Raw genomic sequence first — 19264 nt, 5'->3', positions numbered from 1 at the left:
AACGCAGGATTGAATGGACGATAGATGGCTGTGGTGAACATGGGTGAACGTGAAAGAAGTAACATAGTGCAGCTCTCAGATAAGCACTAATAGGACACAGCAACTCTGTTACAGAGAACTGAGCAAATTAGAGCAGAATATTGGAAGGAATTTAAATGAATGATGGAGAAATGGATATGAAGAAATAAGTTGCTCTAAATCATTGTTAGGGGTCACAATTCACTGTAACGGGGAACAGCACAGAGCTTATAACGGTGAGGACCCATTGTCATGCCTAGTACAGGCTCTGTGTTGGCTTCTTTCACTCCTTCCGGCAGCTTGAAGGTGAATGCTCTCAGCAGGTTGGTGAGGAAGAGGAAGAGCTCGCTCTTCGCCATGTCTTTCCCTGGACACACACGGGCTCCTGCAAAAGGAAATAAAGCAAAGCCGGCAAGTGAGTAATAGCTCCGTATATTTACCAGCATTTATCCCCCTATTCAGCAGCTAGTGTGAGAAAAAAATTCAGTCTCTTTGAATTCATAGCTAACTAATTTTGGACTTTTGCATTTACCTGCACCGAAGATCAAAAGTTCTTCTTTATCCACAAATTTTCCATCCTTGTCCAAAAAATGATTTGGGTTGAACTTTAGAGGGGTCTCCCATAGCTTGGGATCATAAAGAATTGAGCGTACATCTGGAACAACTATGGATCCCTGCAAGGAATAGTCAGTTGATTTAGAACGCATCCACATCAGCACCTTTTGCTTTTGTCCCTCGCTGTCTCAGTGCGGATCCTCTTAGAACTCAGAATTCACTTTTTAAAAAAACAACAGCATAACAAAATAGCACAAGAAGTGCCCGGCTTGGTCAGACCAGCGGTGTATCTAGTCCAGGGTGCTGTTTCACATAGCAGCCAGCTAGTTCCCCTGGAGGGCATGGAGGCCTTCCCTTAATGTTGCCTCCGAGCAATGGTATTCAGAGATTTGCTGCCTCTGTTTGTGGAGGTTCACTTTACTCACTATAGCTAATAGCCCCTGATGGACCTCTCCTCCATGAATCTGTCTAGTCATCTGTTGGGGATTCAATGCGAGTTCCATTTCTGTCAAGACAGTTAAAGAGTTAATTTGTCTATGTCAACAGTTAAGTTAGTCTCAAGATGATGATGTAATAACAAATGTCAGTATTCTATTGGTTGACAAATCGCCATTGCAAAGGAGCCTTGGGTCACATAGTAGTAATTGTGTCTTTATTGCCCTGTTCCTTTGTTAAGATAGGAAAAGTTTTTCTCAGTCACATTTTGAATCTCAAACCAGAAAGATGTTTGTTTCAGCTCTCCTGAGCTGGGAAACAAACAATGGATTTTAAGCCTGTAGATACCGGTTAGTGCAAACTAACAAGTTTTGTAGGGAACTAGTCATGTAGAAAGGATTTATTGTGTTTGAACCCTAGTACCCCATCCTGTTAGATAAGTAAAAGATTTTGTTTGATTAAGACAAAAGTCTTTGTCTCTGTTTTGTTGTGTGCTGTGATCTGATTCTTCTGTAACCACAATCATGATTCCTCGACTCTGATTCACAACATCATCTGTGCTTGTGGCCATCACTACACTGGCATTGAATTCCACATTTTAACCACTTGCTGTGTAAAGAAGTATTTCCTTAATGAAGTCTGAAGTTGTACGTATGAACCCATCAACACACCATCAAAAACCAATACAGTTTGGACATGAAAGTGCAAGTCACAACATTAAAAACAGACATGAAAACAATGGATTCCTCGGTTAAGAAAATGACTGAAGAACAAAAAGAGGTTAAGAAAAAAGTGGAAAGTTATGATAAACAATTTGAGGTAATCCATTGCCAGGAAGAGATGGTTAAGGATCAAATAGCCATGATGGACTTAAAAGTGAGAGAGAATAATCTTCGCCTATGCAATGTACCAGAAGAATTGGGTGACACAAGAGAAGACATCATAAAAGCACTGGCTGAGCTATGTCAAATACCTGAACAGGGACATGCAATAAATAGAGCATATAGAATACCTTTGCCGGCCAGGATAAAGAAGACCACAACTAGGGATATTATTATCTCCTTTTACGATATCAGAATGAAAGACACCATTATGTAAATTCATTATGAGAAACCTTTGACAGTAGAAGGAACACCTTTGATAATTTTAAAAGACATTCCCCGTCACCTAATGGTAAAAAGGAATACATATAAGGACCTTACTACAATGCTTAGGAAAAATGGAATAAGATACCGTTGGATACTACCACAAGGTGTTGCTTTTACCTACAAAGAGATCAGATTTGTTATCGCTTCACCGGAAGACATTGGAAAATTTGTGAGAAGATATAAGAAACAACTAGTGGGCTTAACTCCGGAACAGGAGCAACAACAATAAGAAGAGGATGATTTGCCTCTGAAAGGAGCAGCCGGTGGAATATCATCTTAAATTGATTTTTTAACAACTCAAACATCAGGCAAGAGTAATTTCATGGAATGTGAATGGACTCAATGAGAAAATTAAAAGAGAGAGAATTTTCAGATTTTTACCAAAACAAAAATATTCCTTGATATGCTTACAAGAAACCCATTTTCAAAAAAAGATAGAAAATATTTGGATAGGAAAACACTGGGACAAATGTTTATCTCATCATGTAAAACAAAGGCTAAGGGGATAGTTCTATATGCACAAAGCAATTTGAATCCTGAACTTGTTTACAAAGATGAAGAAGGCAGAATAGTGATAATTAGAACAAAAATATTAGGTCAAAAAACTTTGGTAGTTGGGATATATGCCCCTACCCTACTTCAATTTGCAGAAGAACAGATCCTGTTGATGGGAGATTTCAATGGAGTCGCTATACCTGCCTTGGATAAAAAATCTAAAGCTAAAGATGAAAAAAAAGGATGTCTCCCGAAAACATTTTTTCAAGCGATGGAAGAATTCAAACTGCAAGACATTTGGAGAACAATGAACACAACAGCTAAAGAATACACTTTTTACTCAGCAAGACATGACTCCCACTCCAGAATAGACATGATTTGGGCAAGTAAATCAATCTTTACACAACTACGTAAAGTACATATTATACCAAGAACCTTTTCGGACCACAATCCGGTTTCATTTGAATGGAACAATAGACAAGCATTTAGATGGCGACTAAATGATAGACTCTTGAGAGATGAGAAAATAAGAATTGAATTATCTACTCTTATTAATGACTTTTTTGAGATTAATATGAATGGAGAAACTACTTTAAACACAGTCTGGGACGCCTTTAAGGCAGTGGTTAGAGGTTTTATTATTCAGAAAAATGTGGTGTGGAAGAAAAGACAATTACAACTGACAAACAATATACTATGGGATTTACAAAATTTAGAACAAAAATTAACTGTGGAATCTCAAGAGAATCAGAAGAATGCTATCCTTTTGACCTGCTTCACACCCCTGGTATTCCTTGGAGATCTCCCATCCAAATACGTGCCAGGTCAAGTCTGAGAGTGTGTGACTGGCCCAAGGTCACCCATCAAGCTTACATGATGCGATTGGGATTTGAACCTGAGTTTCCCAGGTCCGAGTCCGATATTTTCTTAAAATGCCCCTTGGATATTTTTTGTTCTTGGAATACAGAATTGCATCTCTAACAATCTTCTTGTACCTTTGGAATGAAAGAACCAAGAATGGTCGCGTCCTCCAAACACACTCTAGGGTTCCCAGCTAATAGGATACATTTGAAACGCTGGATCTCATGAACCATAGCAAAGGTGTAGGGCACTTTCTTCCGATCTTGATAGACAATTGATTGCGAGGAACCAAAAGCATCTTCTATCTCCTTCTGGGCTTTCTCTGCGGAAAAGGATGGAAAATGTAAGATTTATTTTGGACAGTTCTTCTGTCTGTGGAAAGTTGAACAATCATTAGGAGATATATATACCATCTGAAATTAGTTTCTGAGGTTTAACATTAAAAATCTCAATATACACTGAGTGGTAGCTACAGATAAGAACATAAGAAAAGCCATGCTGGATCAGACCAAGACCCATCAAGTTCAGCAGTCTGATCACACAGTGGCCAACCAGGTGCTTCTAGGAAGCTCTCAAGGAAGATGACTGCATTATCCTGCCTATGTTCCGCACCACTTAATATAATATGCATGCTCTTCGCAAACTGGAGAGAAGAAGATCCTGACATCTTAAGGGAGATACTGTATTTTTCGCTCCATAGGACACACCTTTCCATAAGACGCACCTAGTTTTTAGAGGAGGAAAACAAGAAAAAAATCTTGTTTTCCACCTCTAAAAACTTGTCCTATGGAGTGAATGCCCTGGGAGGCGGGCAGGGCCTCACAGAGCGAGCTGGCACATGCGCCCAGCTGGCACTGTGTGCCCCCGCCTCCCAGCTGGAATATGTACAGTTCTGGCCATCACACCAAAAAAAGGATATTGCAGCGCTTGAGAAGGTGCAGAAAAGAGCCACCAAAATGATCAGGAGTCTAGAGCAACTGCCCTATGAGGAACGGTTAAAACACTTAGGACTGTTTAGCTTGGAAAGAAGGCGGTTAAGGGGAGACAGGATAGAGGTCTATAAAATTATGCATGGTATGGAGTATTCTAATACTAGAATATGGGTCATCTGCTGAAGCTGGAGGGTAAGAAATTCAAAACTGATACAAGGAAGTATTTCTTCAAACACACAGGTAGGATGCTGCTGCTGCAGTTGTCTTGTTTGTGAGCTTCCTGGAGGCACCTGGTTGGCCACTGTGTGAACAGACTGCAGAACTTGATGGACCTTGGTCTGATCCAGCAGGGCTTTTCTTATGTTCTTATGGATAGTTTTTATAATGTTTATACCCAATTGCTGTTTTTTTATGGTTTCATGTTTTATATTTGTTATATTGTTTTAATTTTAAGTTGACTTGAGCAGGACTCTGAAGAGAATGCATAGAAATATTCTAAATAAATAAATAAATTCAATCCTTTAAGACGTTATAGAAACCTGGAAGTGGGGATCTATTTCTGTACAGGGAAAATTCCAAATCTTCCCACCTTTTCTTCACAGACCCCCAGCTTGTGCTGATATATTAATCAGCCCAAAGTTATGAACTCTTTAACAAACTGCTAAGAATAGAATGACTCTTGTTTACATTACACAATTCTTATTCACCTTGGATAACTGGATGAGTCACCATAAGAAGCAGTCCCCACTGCAGAGTGTCGCTGGTTGTGTCTGTCGCGGCAGAAAAGAAGTCAGAAATGCACTGCAACAGGTTTTCGTAGTCGTATGTTGAAGTAGGGTCATTCTTGCTCTGTTATTGACAACCAGGAAAAAATGAAATGTGTTTTACAATTATTTTTGCTTTGATTCCTAAAACACGGTCCAAAGACAGAAAATGTTTCTAGAAAGAAGGGAGAAGGATATAATGGGAGGGATTCGATATATGAAGAAGCTATGAAAATTAATGTTGGAAGAATAATACAAGTATAAGAACTACTGCTGAATTGATTAGAAGTGGGACTGAAGAAGAATTCTGTTTCCATTTCTGTTTCCATTTGTGGTACCAATTCTGGACCTTTTCTACTGCTTCTTCCTGATAACACTATTTGGGATCAAGGTGGAACTCCACGCCTGAGATTCAAAGATTCATGATAAGGACTATGTATCAAATAGGATTCTCCGCTTTGTATATATTTGAGTAGGATAGATAATATGTGTTTGTATAATGTTTGATGTTTTGATATTGTAGCACTCAATAATAACCTGCACTTAAGTAGAAACATTCGCTCCTGTGCTGATTTCCAAACCTGTAGGTATAAGTGCAGAGGTGTTCTCTTTGATAGTAACCTCCAGGTAATAGCAGAAGATCTCCTGCTATTACCACTGATCTCCGGCCGATAGAGATCAGTTCATCTGGAGAAAATGGCCGCTTTGGCAATTGCACTCTATGGCATTAAGGTCCCTCCCCTCCTCAAACCCTGCCCTCCTCAGGCTCCACCCCAAAAACCTTCCACCGATGGTAAAGAAGGATCTGACAACCCTAACTCGATAACCTGATCAATGAAAGAACTATCAGCCGGTTTTTCATCCATAGTTGTAAGGCTATGTAAAAAGTATACGAGAAGCATCAGGACAGTACGGGCGAATGGGCAAGTTAAAATATCCAACAGGAAAGATAACAGAGATTTACTGTGTTCTGTCTTGAAAAGAGAATTGGATTGTGTGACTTGAGAAACAATGTACGCTTCTTAAATATTAATTGTGAATTCTTAACTATTGCACCTCTATGGATGTGGCCATAGTCTGGATCGTTCAAGTGTGGAAAAGGGAATGTTTGTTTCTGCCTTTTAAATTCTTGTATATTAGTGAATTGGAGTTTTGCATTCTCATTTTGATTGGGGGTATGGAACTGGAGGATGTCAACAATTCTAAATTTTCCACTATGGGGTGCAAAGGAGGGGGGGTTGTGTCTGTAGTATTACTTGTTGTACAGTGTGAAAAGAGAATGAGCTACATACATTCCAGTATCCCTTTCCCCTGTGATTTAGTCTGGCTAGGGTTGCCAACCTCCAGGCAGCACCTGGAGATCTCCTGCTGTTGCAATCAGGGTTGCCAGCTCTAAGTTGCGAAACACCTGGAGATTTTTTGGGCAAAGCCTGAGGAGGGCGGGGTTTAGAGAGGTGAGAGACTTCAATGCTGTAGACTTCAGTTATCAAAACAGCCATTTTATTGAGGTGAACTGATCTAAGATTCCAAAGGCAGGTGAACTGATCTCTGTCAGCTTAGGGTTGCCAACCTCCAGGTGCTAGCCGGACATCTCCTGCTATTACAACTGATCTCCAGCTGATAGAGATCAGTTCACCTGCAGAAAATGGCTGCTTTGGCAATAGGACTCCATGGCATTGAAGTCCCTCCCCTCCCCAAACCCCAGCCTCCTCAGGCTCTGCCTCAAAAACCTCCCGCCGGTGGCAAAGAGGGACCTGGCAACCCTACTATCGGCTTGAGATCAGTTGTAATAGCAGGAGATCTCCAACTAGTACCCAGAGGTTGGCAATGCTAGTTACAATTGATCTCCAGAAGACCAAGGTCTGCTCCCCTGGAGAAAATGGCTGCTTTGGAGGATGCGTTCTATGGCATTTTATCCTACTGATGTCCCCTTCCCAAACCCCACCCTCCTCAGGCTCCCTCCCCAAAATCTCCTGGTATTTCCCAACCCAGAGCTGGCAGCCCTAAGTCTGGCACAATGGCTCATTTTCCATATTCCTGATTTCAATGTGCCTTTCATTGACAGCTCTGATTGACTGTATGACGGAGTGGTTTGATGGCATCAGGGAAAACTAATCTGCTTTTCGCTGTGCTAACTATGCACCCTACTTGGGATGAGTGGTTTCTGATCTGAATATTTTACTAGGGGCATGGAACCAAAGAATAAGTAGCAGTTAACAAACAGTGTAAAGGGGTTACGTATAATGTCTGTGCCATTACAAGTTAGGAAGTGAGATATCAGTATCCATTCCATGGCCACCTTGCTTGGATTATATCCTCCTTCAGATAAACTTTATTGTTTAATTCATGTAAGGAGGATGAATAAAGAGATGTAAGAGATAGGCAGTGTCATCCCAACAGAGTTACACCATCTTCTAAGCCTATTGATTTCAGCAGACTGAAAGGGGTGTAACACTGCTTAGGACAGCACTGTAAGCCATCTTCATTACTTCTGTACATGTGTTATATGGGCCCGGTCACGCCCGAGCCACCTCAAGGACTTTTTGTGCTAGGTGGTGGTGGTGGGGCTCAGACTTGCAGGGGAGGGGTGTTATGTATGCATGTCTGTATGTGTAATTGAATCAAGGGAAACCAGTTTCTTGTAATTGCATCAGGGGGAAACAAGCACCCTGTGGTGCTTGGAGTTCCTCAGGGCTCCTGAACTGTATGCTCCCATTGGCTACTGGGGTTTTCCCCACAATCACGGACTGGTGGGGGAAGTGGCCACAGACGGCCAAGCGGGCATATAAGCAGGGGTCCGATCACTGTAGTCATTTCTGGAACGCCGTCTTCGTCCTTGTGTGTTGCCCCACATGGACTTAACACTTACTTTCTCCATCTGCAGTAGATAGTAATCGATGTAATCTTGTGGCTCATATGGTGTTGGTTGTGCCCTGTGCTTTTCTATCTCTCTCCTTGCATGTGAAAGCATGAAATCTACAGCGGAAAATGCCTCCTTGTATGGCCATTTGATATGTTTCATGATCCATGGGAACCCTTCATACAGCTGCAGGAAAAAACAAAAGCAAATATTGCACTTCAGTGAACAGGCTGAGTAGCCTCTTTAGCATCGTGGCCTGGAATACACTTGAGGGCAAGCACATTAACTCTCAGTAAATGAAAGACTGTTCCTGGGCCCAAGTCCATGGAAATGCCAGAGTGCACTGGATGGGATCAACAATCAACTTAATCCAGTGCAGGAGAACTGCCATTGTCACATTGTGACCCCCCTAACCTTACCCCTAGGCCAGGGGGATTTCCTTAGCAGTTTCCCCAAGGATGATGTAACATATAGCCAAAGACCAAGTCTCTGGAGTTGCAGCAGTCATCTAAAGGAAGAAAACACTTTAGGACTAGATGATCCTGGTGGTCCCTTCAAGCTCTATGATTCTATGAAGAATGTTCTATCCTGCTCACTCACAAATGCTGCATTGGGCATGCTACATGGTTGCATTCATAGAATCGTAGAATTGGAAGGGACCACCAGGATCATCTAGTTCAACCCCCTGCACAATGCAGGAAATTCACAACTGCCTCCCCCCCACACCCCCAGTGCCCCCTACTTCATGCCCAGAAGATGGCCAAGATGGCCTCCCTTTCATGAATTGCCTAAGGTCATAGAATCAGCATTGCTGACAGATGGCCATCTAGCCTCTGCTTAAAAACCTCCAGGGAAGGAGAGCCCACCACCTCCCGAGGAAGACTGTTCCACTGAGGAACCGCTCTCAGCGTTAGAAAATTCTTCCCAATGTCTAGATGGAAACTCTTTTGATTTAATTTCAACCCGTTGGTTCTGGACCGACCCTCTGGGGCAACAGAAAACAACTCGGCACCATCCTCTATATGACAGCCCTTCAAGTACTTGAACATGGTTATCATATCCCCTCTCAGTCTTCTCTTCAGGCTAAACATACTACTCACAAGGTGAAAGAAGGTACCTCCAAATTTTGTACTGTATTTAACAGATTTAATCAGCTTGACGAATTCTTCATCATCAGCAGAATACCGATGTCCAAAAACCAGAATACATATCACATTGCAGACCGAATTAGCGACGAGTAATGAAGGGTCAATTGGCTGCCCTGAAAACCAAGGTATATGCGAAACATTAACAATTGTTTTAAATCTCTTGTTAATATGAAGAATCAGATTTCTTGGACAGGAAGCTGGTGAACATGAGATAGCCTCTCTTGATTTCCCCCCTCCTACTAAGCTGTCAAATAAAGTTTCAGTCCTGTTGCATGCGGATGAAATGGTTCTGTTATCAATAAATAAAGACAGATGAGACAGATGCAAGCTAAATTTGATGCTTTCTATAAAAGGGAGAAGTTTAGCATTCATTACTCAAAAAAAAGGGGAGAGGATTTTGGAACGCGATCTAAGAAATATGAATGGACTATAGAGAGATATCTAACTAAACAGTGTAAATCTTATAAATATCTTGGGATATGTTTTAATGAACCCAGTTCGAGAACTCATTACGGTTTCACAAATTATTCAGCAGACTGTGAGATTTTTTTAAAAATCTGAAACGAGGTCAGCTAGTTGATCCTGAGCTTGCTCTTGTATCTGTCTAATTCCTTTTCTTTACAGAAGGGAGTAAGACAGGGTTGTTTGCTGGCTGTTTAACCTCTATATTAATGACATGGACGTCAGATTAAATAACCAACAGTTCCATCCCCCATTATTGTCACAAACTCCTATTTCAACCTTACTGTATGCTGACGACGCATCAAAAAATGGCATTTCTGTAGCAGGGAGCTTCAAAGAAGAAATGCTAACATATTTGTGAGTGTATTTGGCTAATGTCACATAGTCCTGACTTTGGATGGTGTCAGCTGTGCCTCTTTGGTAGAGCATGATTTGTCATTTGGACTTGCAGCAATCAGTGCAAGAATCAGCTGAGCCTCCTCATGGCTTAAGGGAATCGGGCATGCTGGATAGTCAAGGTGTCTGAACATGGAAAAACTCTGAAGCAGAAGTCCAGAAGAGTTGTCATGTTGCAGTAAAAAGAAACCGTCCTGAGATACTTTCAAAACTAATCAGTCAAATCACCCTGAAAATGCAGCGCTAAATTATTTCACACATTCAAGGTAATATATCAGGAGACAATCCTCAGAAAAGATTTCTGTAGAGCAGAGCGTGCCAACCCGATCCCAGTAAAACATACCCTTTGCATGTGCAAAAGCCTCAACAAGGTAATGGGCCTCCTCTTCTATTTGGTTCTGCACACTTTTCTTTCCCATTCCCAGCTTCCGCATGGTAGACATCCCAAACTTCCTTTGCTGCTTCCAAGTATGACCATTTGAGAATACAATACCTGAGGCCATCAAAAATCAATGAGACATTATAACTTGGAGCAATTCATGTTAACAATGATTTAAGTTGTCAGTCTAGAAACATTGAAATCGAATGTAGTTCATGTCTAAACATTCAAGAGCTACCTATTGTGATAGAATTGCAATGCTGATGAAGAATCAGTCTTTGCCTAATACACTGGGCTGTGGCATACGTGTCAGAATTCAAAGCATGAACGTTGGGAGAAATATATGGTGGGAAGTGTCAGAATTCCGCTTGTCATCTGAGAAAGCAGCTGAGGGGTAGAACTCCAGCTTTGGGGGAGAGGTTTTCCACTCCCCTTGGAGAGGGTCAGAACTAGGGTTGCCAGGTTCCCCCTGGCCACCAGCTGGGGACGGGGGAGTAGGGTGGCTATGTCCAGGATGGAATTTGGGGATGACGGGGGATCTTTTGGAGGACTTTCATTCATAGGGTCGCCGTGAGTCGGAAGCGACTTGACGGCACTTAACACACACAAGTGGCCAGCCCTGTTCTCTGTGACTATGCAAACAACTATAAACATTTAACTATCTTTGTTGTCCTGACGTAAACAAAACTTGCTGTCTAATTCCCAACAGGGACCCAAAAAAAAAATCCCAGCTTCCAAGGATAGGCTGATGGGGTCTGAACTTGCCTAAACTGAGAGCAAAAAATATCTTGGGGTCATAGTAGAGAGCTCAATGAAAGTGTCAACCCAGTGTGCTGCAGCAATAAAAAAGGTAAATTCTGTGTTAGGGTTTATTAGGAAAGGCGTTGAAAATAAAACAACTGTTACTATAATGCCCCTATATAGATCTATGCTGCAGCCTCATTTGGAGTACTGTGTACAGTTCTGGTCACCATATCACAAAAAAGGACATTGCAGAGCTGGAAAAAGTACAGAAGAGGGCAACCAAGATGATTAGGGAGTTGGAGCACCTTCCCTACAAGGAAAGGCTGAAGAGTCAGGGACGTTTCACTTTGGAAAAGAGACAACTAAGGGGGGACACAATAAAGGTTTTCTCTCTCTCCCAAAACACTAGAACTCAAAGGCATCCAGTGAAGCTGATGGGAAGTAGATTCAGGATGGTCAAAAGGAAATACTTATTTACACAGAGTGAGTGAAGTGTGGAATTTGCTGTCAAAGGATGTAGTGACGGCCACACACATAGACAGCTTCAAAAGAGGGTTAGATTCATGGAGGGTGGGTCTATCAGTGGCTACTAGCTATGGTGATGAAGGGAACCTCAACGTTCAGAGGCAGTCAACCTCTGAATCCCAGGGCCAGGAGGCAACATCAGGGGAAGGCCTCGGCCTCTATGCCCTGTGGTTGGACTTTCAGAAGAACCAGTTGGCCACTGTGTGAGACACGATGCTGGACTGAACGGACCCTCACTGGTCTAATCCAGCAGGGCTATTCTGATGTTCTGACGTGAAAATGCCCCCTCCCCTCAGCAGAGCTGCTTTCAGCTTCTTGTCCCTCCTCATTTGAGCCCCCCCTCCACACATGTCTCCAGAGTGACCCCACCAATACAGAGGAACATAGTAGAACCACACCTTCTGCATACTGAGTCATGGGATACTGCCTGCTGGATAGCGAAATCTCCAACTGGCTGAAACTTTCATGCTTTTCCTTTCTAAAAGACTTTTCTTTAACGTTCCTTTATTATGTCTCTGGAATGAAAAGAAGTAAAAGGTTTTTACAAGAACTTACCCTTTTCTTTTGCTACAGCGTTAAAATAAGGGGTCACTGGTTTCCCCGCGAATATTTCTGAATGCTTTATTAGAGCTTCTTTCACAGCTTGGACTCCAGACACTATTACCAGAGGGTAATGCCCTATCCATATAGTGAAAACGTGTCCATGTTTTTTTGCTGCCTGCAGGTAGAAGGAGATAAATGTTACATTCATTTGTTTTTTTCAGATTAACATATGGTGTTCACTGCTGCCTCTGCTGACCTACATGACGTAGCTTGCTTCCACATGAGTTTTTGTTCTGCACCTACCCCCCCCCTTGCTCTGCTTCAGCACAACATAGTCATCATGTAGTTGCCCACCTTCTGGGCTTTCCTTGGCTCAGCTCTGCAGCTTCCCAAACCCACTTCAGCACCAACTTAGCTCAAATATGGTATTCCAACTGGGTTTGGTTCTAGTGAGCATGGGAAAGTGCGGAGAAGAAAAAAATCTGTTTTTTAAAAGTAAAAAAATCGAAAAAGGGCAAAAAAGCCCCACTGACTTGAGCAGGGCTATGCCACCAAAAAAGGTGGCATAGCCACGCCACCCACATCAAGGGGCATTCCTGGGCTGAAAGGGGTGAGGAAGCTGGCTAAAAGCAGCTCCACCCTCGGGAACACCTCCTCTATGGTGGCACGGGCGTTCCCTTCTGGGATTTAGTTCCCGGAGTGGCTGTGCTGGCAGTAGGGGCCGGCGTAGCTCCGTGGCTCCCGGATGCCAGGGTGTTTGCCTCCCCAGGGTAGGTGCCCCCCTACTCCGTGATAAAGTGGCACCTACACCAGCGTGGGGTCACGCCGGCTACTAAGGAGATTTGGCCCTCCACTTCAGGATTGCAGCCTTAGTTTTTATTTATTGACAGCTCTAATTGGAGTTTTTAAATGGTGACTTGTTATGGGATTTTATCATTGTTGTTTTATTTTATTTTCATTGTGTTTTTTTTAAATAATCCTTTTATTTATGTTGTAAGTCTGCTAGAGAGAAAGGCGGCTAATAAAATGTTTTAAAGACATAAATAAGGCTACTTTCTTCTGGAAGCTGTGACCTAGGTCACTCACCTCCAGCCATCTCTTCTTCCCAACTGTTCCTTGCACTGCATAGACATTTATTTCAGGAATGCAATTTTCATTCATTCCTGATGTTTGGCTTTTTATTAAAGAATGATGCCCAAGCTTCAAGCAGTCAAGGTGGTGGGAGAAGAGGCTTGGTCTACGTCAACCTGTCAAAAGAGGCACCTCTTGGTATCATGTCTGAAAGAAACACATTGGGGCACTCCATTTGCTTAAAAGAAAAAAACAGTTTCTGTAGCCTATTATCAACTAATTTTGTCCATGTGCTTCAAAAAACATCATTAGCAAGCCAATACAAACAACACCCTTCTGAAGAATAGAAGATTTTTAATCTAAAAAGGTTGCTGTCCAAGCCTTAGCCTCTAGGGATGGTTCAACAAATTACAAAGGAATTACAGGGCCAGAAGTATACACTAGCAAATTCGACATTGGGAGTAAAGTGGAAAATCAAGGAGAATCTGTGGTCATTTATGCATGGTCGCTTTAACCGCCTTTATTCCCCGTTTCAACCAAGATCAAAGTAACCTGGGTTGCGGAAAACTGTATGCATTGGCTGGAATGATCAGGGATGAAACTGTGTGCTAATGGAGGCATGAATACAGAAAAGCAGTCTTCCAAGTTCAAATCAAGCCCCACCCCTTTAAATGCTGCTCTGTAATTGGCTGACTTTGCAGTACTCACTGTGAGAGAAGATTTCCTTCCCCCAGACCCAACTGTCACATAAAAAAGCATTTTAAGAACAAAAAATGGAGCAATCTGAAAGAGGGGGTGGGGAGAAATCCAAGCCTTGTTTTAAAAAACCCTTTCTTTTGCTCAGAAAGAGCTCCGAGGAAGCAAGAAGCACTTGAATCTCTGCCTCTTTACACACTGCTTTGTGATTCGCTGTGAGAGAAGCCAATCTTCTGTGCTTCCCCTGTTTGGCTATCTGCATGTTGCCTTGAAGAGGGGTTTGGAAAAGGGTGGGGCAAAGCTCTACCCGAGAACAGAGTATGCATACTCTGTGACTCCAGAGTGAGCCAGGATGAACGGTTTAATTCGGGCCAGAAGAGGAATGGGAAAAGCTGGGTTCGTTTTGCGTTGAAACAGCGTTGAGCTTCCAAGGAATGAGGTAATGTGCATACTGAAAAATCTGATCCTTTAAGCGCAAGGCATACCCTTCCTTCCAGACCCATGAAAAATGTTGGTCTGACCGCACTATGCCAGGAAAGACCATATTGTTTTTCTAGTTTAATAAGAAGCAAGTGTTTTCACTGCTCAGATGAGTACAACTATCTCAGCAGAACATATCAGGAGATGCAGGCCCTGCAGGATTCTGGAGAAGAATACTGAAAACTATTCTGTCATAATATTCAATCCTCATAAATAGAACCCAGAAAAGATTTCTCAGTGTTTGAGAACATATACATTCTGGTTTTGGATTTCTCTGAGGAACCCGATCCTGGAGAAGATCTAGACCAGGGGTGTCGAAGTCATTTGTTAGGAGGGCCAGATATGACATAAATGTCATTTGGCCGGGCCAGGCCATGCATACAAAACACACATACAAACAAATACCATAACAGCTTTGGAAAGTTCCAGTATCAGAATAAACAACAACAAAAACCAGTGTAGGACCCCCTCCCTTTTTGGGCCATATATAGCCTGTGATTGTTCATTACTTCATTTTGCTGGCTGCAATCAAACGTTTCACATCACTACCCGTTCAGAAGTCTGATGTGATGCTGTCCTCTCTCCCCTTTTCCTGGTATCAAGAAACAAATACGTAGCATGGACGCACAACAAGATGCTTGTATGCTCAACTGAATGGCTCAGCCATGCCTCCCAGTGTTTACTTCTTAAGTGATGGCATTTCTACCCTTCTTCGTGCAGTGAAGGCTACCTCCCCATCTAAAGCTGGCTCCCCTCCTCTCACCAGCCCTCCTTGCACTGGCATTATGTTTCTCACATAACTGGGAGCAAAGGTTGCCGCAGCTCTTTCATGTGACACGAAAGCAAACCCAAGCAACGGCACTGCAAATGAAAAAAGCAATGCCACACACTCAGGAGGGAAGCCTTGTAAATGAGGAAAGGGACTCTTTTTGTGTGCTTGTGCCTGTGCTGGAGATCTGAAAGGGAAGGGGAAGACAGTGGGTAGACATGGCCTCCCAATGGGACTCAGCCGGAGGCCAGGTCTACCAAAGGAAGCCCGCCCAGCCCAACAGCTGATAGGCGGGGGGGCCAGGAACTGCCCACCCAGCAATCGCGCTGCTAGAGGGGAGGGGAGGCTTTAGCTTCCCAACCATTGAGGGAAAGGGGGACCCGGCCATTTTCCACGGTGGGGGGGGGGGAGACAGCGCGCCCGCTCGCCCGCTCTCTCTCTCTCTCTCAGGCGCGCCGGCGTGAGTGGGTGCAAGAGCAGGGGCTCCAAACCAAGTTCGGAGAGCCGCACTCAACGGGCCAAAGAGCCGCATGCGGCTCTGGAGCCACAGTTTTGAGACCCCTGCATTGGTGGATGCCCCCATTGCTGTGCTACAATCAACAGATCTACTATCAGAGGATGGCATAGGATCTACAAAAATCCCCTAGATAGGAAAGCAGACTATGCCTCCAGAAAACCCCATGAGGCTTCAGCACTAGCTATAAGAGCAGCGACAACAACAGCTCTAATATCCAGCGCTTCAATTGTCTGGGCTTGAAAACTGAGCCAGCTAATTCCCAGCGACAATAGAAGAGCAACGGGAGTTAATCGGGAGTTAATCGTGTCCTCAAAGCGGTCACCTTCCTGGCAGATGCATCCCTCAACACCATGACTTTTGTGGCTTGCTCAATGGCTGCGGCAGCTACCATGAGACATGCTCTATGGCTAAGAGCATGGCAAACTGATCCTTATCCCAAGCTGACAGTGATGGCCTACTGCTTCCAAGGTGGCAGGCTGTTTGGAGATAAGCTAGATAAGATCCTGGTGGAGACCAGAAATGAGAAAAAGACCATGCCCAGATATCTACGAAAGGATACCAGGGGATCTTTCTCAATGAACTCCTTTGGATCCTACCATGCACCATCTCATTCCAGATCTGACCATAGGAGAACTCCATGGTCAAGTAGCGGAGGGTCCTTGTGCAGAGGAGTGTGATTCAACAGATCACCTCATTTCCAAGCCTATTGACAAGAAAGATAGGCCTGTCAAACAAGGAAAACAGTGACACAAGGCCATTGGCAGTGGGGGGAAGACTACAACAATTTCAAACCCAGTGGATGCAATCACAACCCATCTTCTGGGTACTGCAAATCATTCAATTCGGTTATGTCACAGAGATCACCATTCTCTCCCCAGATCATTTTCTCCAATCCCTTAGATCCCTCAGTGCAGAGAAGCAAGCAAGGACTTTAACTGCCATTGAACATCTCTTGCAGATGAACACAATAGAGCCAGTTCCTCTTTATGAATGCCATTCAGGAGTCTACTCCGTAGTCTTCACAGTTCTCACGAAAAATGGGGATTTCACTGAATTCTATATCTGTATCTTCTGGTGCGTTTGCAGAAGAGGAGAGGGCTGCAGAGTCGGGCTGAAGCAAGACTGGCTCTGGGAGCTAACAAAGGGGAAAGGAAGGCCTCGCAGGCTAGCGAGGCTCACCCCCCTTTCTGAGGCCAAGGAAGCTCAAGCCTGGAAGGGCATTCTGGGGGACAGTGGAATCGCCATTGACAGGGGACGCCCTGAAAGAGCGCCACAGAGATCATCAGAAAAACAAACTCCTTATTTATATAACTGACTACCTCAAACAAGGGGAAGAAGATGTTTAGGTCAACAATCAGCCATGATTTTAGACAATGTATATTCCAGGCCTACAAGGCCAGCGACATTCCCATATTTCCAGGCACCATAGCATACTCTGTGCAAAGCACAGCTACCAATGCTGCCTTCAATAGTCAAGCTTCAGTAGAAGAGAGATGCAAGATGGCTACATTGTCCTCCATCTTGACTTCGTCAGACACTACAAGCTTAATTCATTTTCTTCAGCTGATACAGCCTTTAGACATAGAGTGTTGCAACTTGTGGTGGATAAGGATTAGTTCCCACCCGGACTGAGGGACAGCAGCATTGGAAATCCCAAGTTTCAAGATGTCCTCCTCCTCAGAGCAAGAATGGAACCTTGGATGCTTACCGTGAGGGTTCCTTTTGCTGTGAGGTAAGGAGGGCATCTTGCTCACACAAAAAGACTGAGAGAAAGAAGACGAATGATTAAGATTTAGACAGTACGTTGAGCAAGTAACAACACGAGCACTTTCTGGATTGTCAACAATTACATAATCAAACACTTCTTCAAAAAAACAAAAAACTAAACAATTCACCTCCCTTTTCTGTTGTTCTAACACCTTGCACTATGACAGAGTTTTCACCTGTTCTCATTAATGTTCTATGTTTGCATTTCTTCCTGTCTTTCTTATTATTATCTCAGAAAGTATTTAAATTGAGCTCAGAAGATTCCCGCCTGGGAGACAGGAAGTGATCAGATTAGTCCTGCCTCCCTGTACGGCCAGTGGGAATCACCCAAGTTTCAAGATGCCCTCCTTACCTCAGAGCAGAAGGAACTCGATGAACGTATCCAAGGTTCCTTTTCTGTAAGGTATCTCTAAGAAGCCATTTAGTCCCATAAAAATCTTTACCTGCCATGTCCTTCACACACTGATTATTCTACCACCCTACCATCCCCTCCAATATATCTTAACTTCAAGGTTTCGTTTTCTTTCTAAAAGAGCCATACTTGGTTCTGCACTGAGCCACGTTTCGCTCCACAGCATAGGTTGTGGACCCATGTCCTAATGAATGTAATCAATGGGCCTTTTTCATTCCCCCCCATTCCTTTATAAATAAATACACGCTGTCAATTATTTGCTCATTGCCTATTTCAGCAGATTAACTATTTAGAAAAAATACCTCAGTGAAAAGATCATAATGAATTCTAAATCCAGAGCGCACCAGATGTGCAGCAGTCTCAATCACAGAAGGCCCAGGGGGGTACTTCTTGTATGCCTGGAGCAGTTTCAGAAAGTGTAGAATCAGGAGACACGCCAGCACAGCTGCCAATATTGCCCGTATCCACATAATTCTCCTTGCTGTTCTTTGTATCCTTCTAAGGCCTCTGATGGGTTGAATGCTCTTTGTCTGATGGCCTGTTTTTTCTCAAGGGGTGTTGCGTCTCTCTTTCTCACCCTTTTATACTCTGCACTTATTGAAGACGCATACGCAACAAGCCTTCTGACAGCCTACCCAAGCACTATAGGAATGTACCCCTCCAGGTACATATATCAGCAGACATCACTATTTACATGACTAATGCCTGTCTGTAGTACTGAAGTAATGGAAGCAACTGCCTCGATTGGTTTGTTAGAAGATCTAGGTGTGTTTACTAATGGGGGAAAGTTCCCTTGTTGGTTCTCCTACAGTGCTGAATAGCAACCGATAACATGGTATTTTTAATATCATGGTATTTGTCTGGGCCACCTTGCTGAGATGGACTTTGCTTTCTTGGAAAACAGCTCCTAGGTGTTCTTAAGAGATGTCTATTCAAACACTTGGCAACTCGTCTGTGGGGTCTTTCAAGCTTCCATGTTATTTCCTGTGTCGTTCAATATCTATATTGTTCAATATCTATGCTCTGCTAATAATAACCTACCGGTACTTCTGGTTCCTGGCCCAAAGATTGTCCAGCTGTACTCATCTATGGTCAGGGCTTTTTCAGGGCGTGGTGCAACTCCCTCTCCAGTGAGACCAGGGTCCTGTGTAGGGTTGCCAGGTCCCACCTTGCAACCGGCAGGAGATTTAGGGAGGGGGGGTTGGGGGTGCCAACCAGCGTTATCTACGCGATGACGTCGCTTACAGTGTAACCAGAAGTGCCGTCGTGAGGCTTTCCCTGCCCCCT

General features: G+C 43.5%; 1 protein-coding gene across 1 annotated transcript; it reads right to left on the bottom strand.

The window, feature by feature from the left end:
• Window positions 1-212: 212 nt before the first annotated feature.
• LOC130477907 (cytochrome P450 2C3-like) lies at window positions 213-18447 on the bottom strand. Its single transcript, XM_056849987.1, has 9 exons — window positions 18280-18447; window positions 12278-12440; window positions 10418-10567; window positions 9169-9329; window positions 8078-8254; window positions 5152-5293; window positions 3647-3834; window positions 551-692; window positions 213-403 (listed from the first exon to the last, which is right to left on the bottom strand). The coding sequence occupies exons 1-9, from the start codon at window positions 18445-18447 to the stop codon at window positions 213-215; spliced, it is 1482 nt and encodes a 493-aa protein (XP_056705965.1).
• Window positions 18448-19264: the final 817 nt, after the last annotated feature.

This window comes from Euleptes europaea, chromosome 5 (assembly GCF_029931775.1).
Source record: "Euleptes europaea isolate rEulEur1 chromosome 5, rEulEur1.hap1, whole genome shotgun sequence".
NCBI lineage: Eukaryota > Metazoa > Chordata > Lepidosauria > Squamata > Sphaerodactylidae > Euleptes > Euleptes europaea.
The sequence above is the reverse complement of the archived record's forward strand: the minus strand, read 5'-3'. Positions and strand labels throughout refer to the sequence as shown.

Excerpts from the sequence above, each read along its gene's own strand:
- LOC130477907 (XM_056849987.1), bottom strand. The coding sequence starts at position 18,447 with ATGTGGATACGGGCAATATTGGCAGCTGTGCTGGCGTGTCTCCTGATT. Across the intron at positions 10,568-12,277 it reads CGCTGTAGCAAAAGAAAAGG|GTATTGTATTCTCAAATGGT; the intron begins GTAAGTTCTTGT and ends TGATGGCCTCAG. Across the intron at positions 9,330-10,417 it reads GGCTTTTGCACATGCAAAGG|GGCAGCCAATTGACCCTTCA; the intron begins GTATGTTTTACT and ends CTTGGTTTTCAG.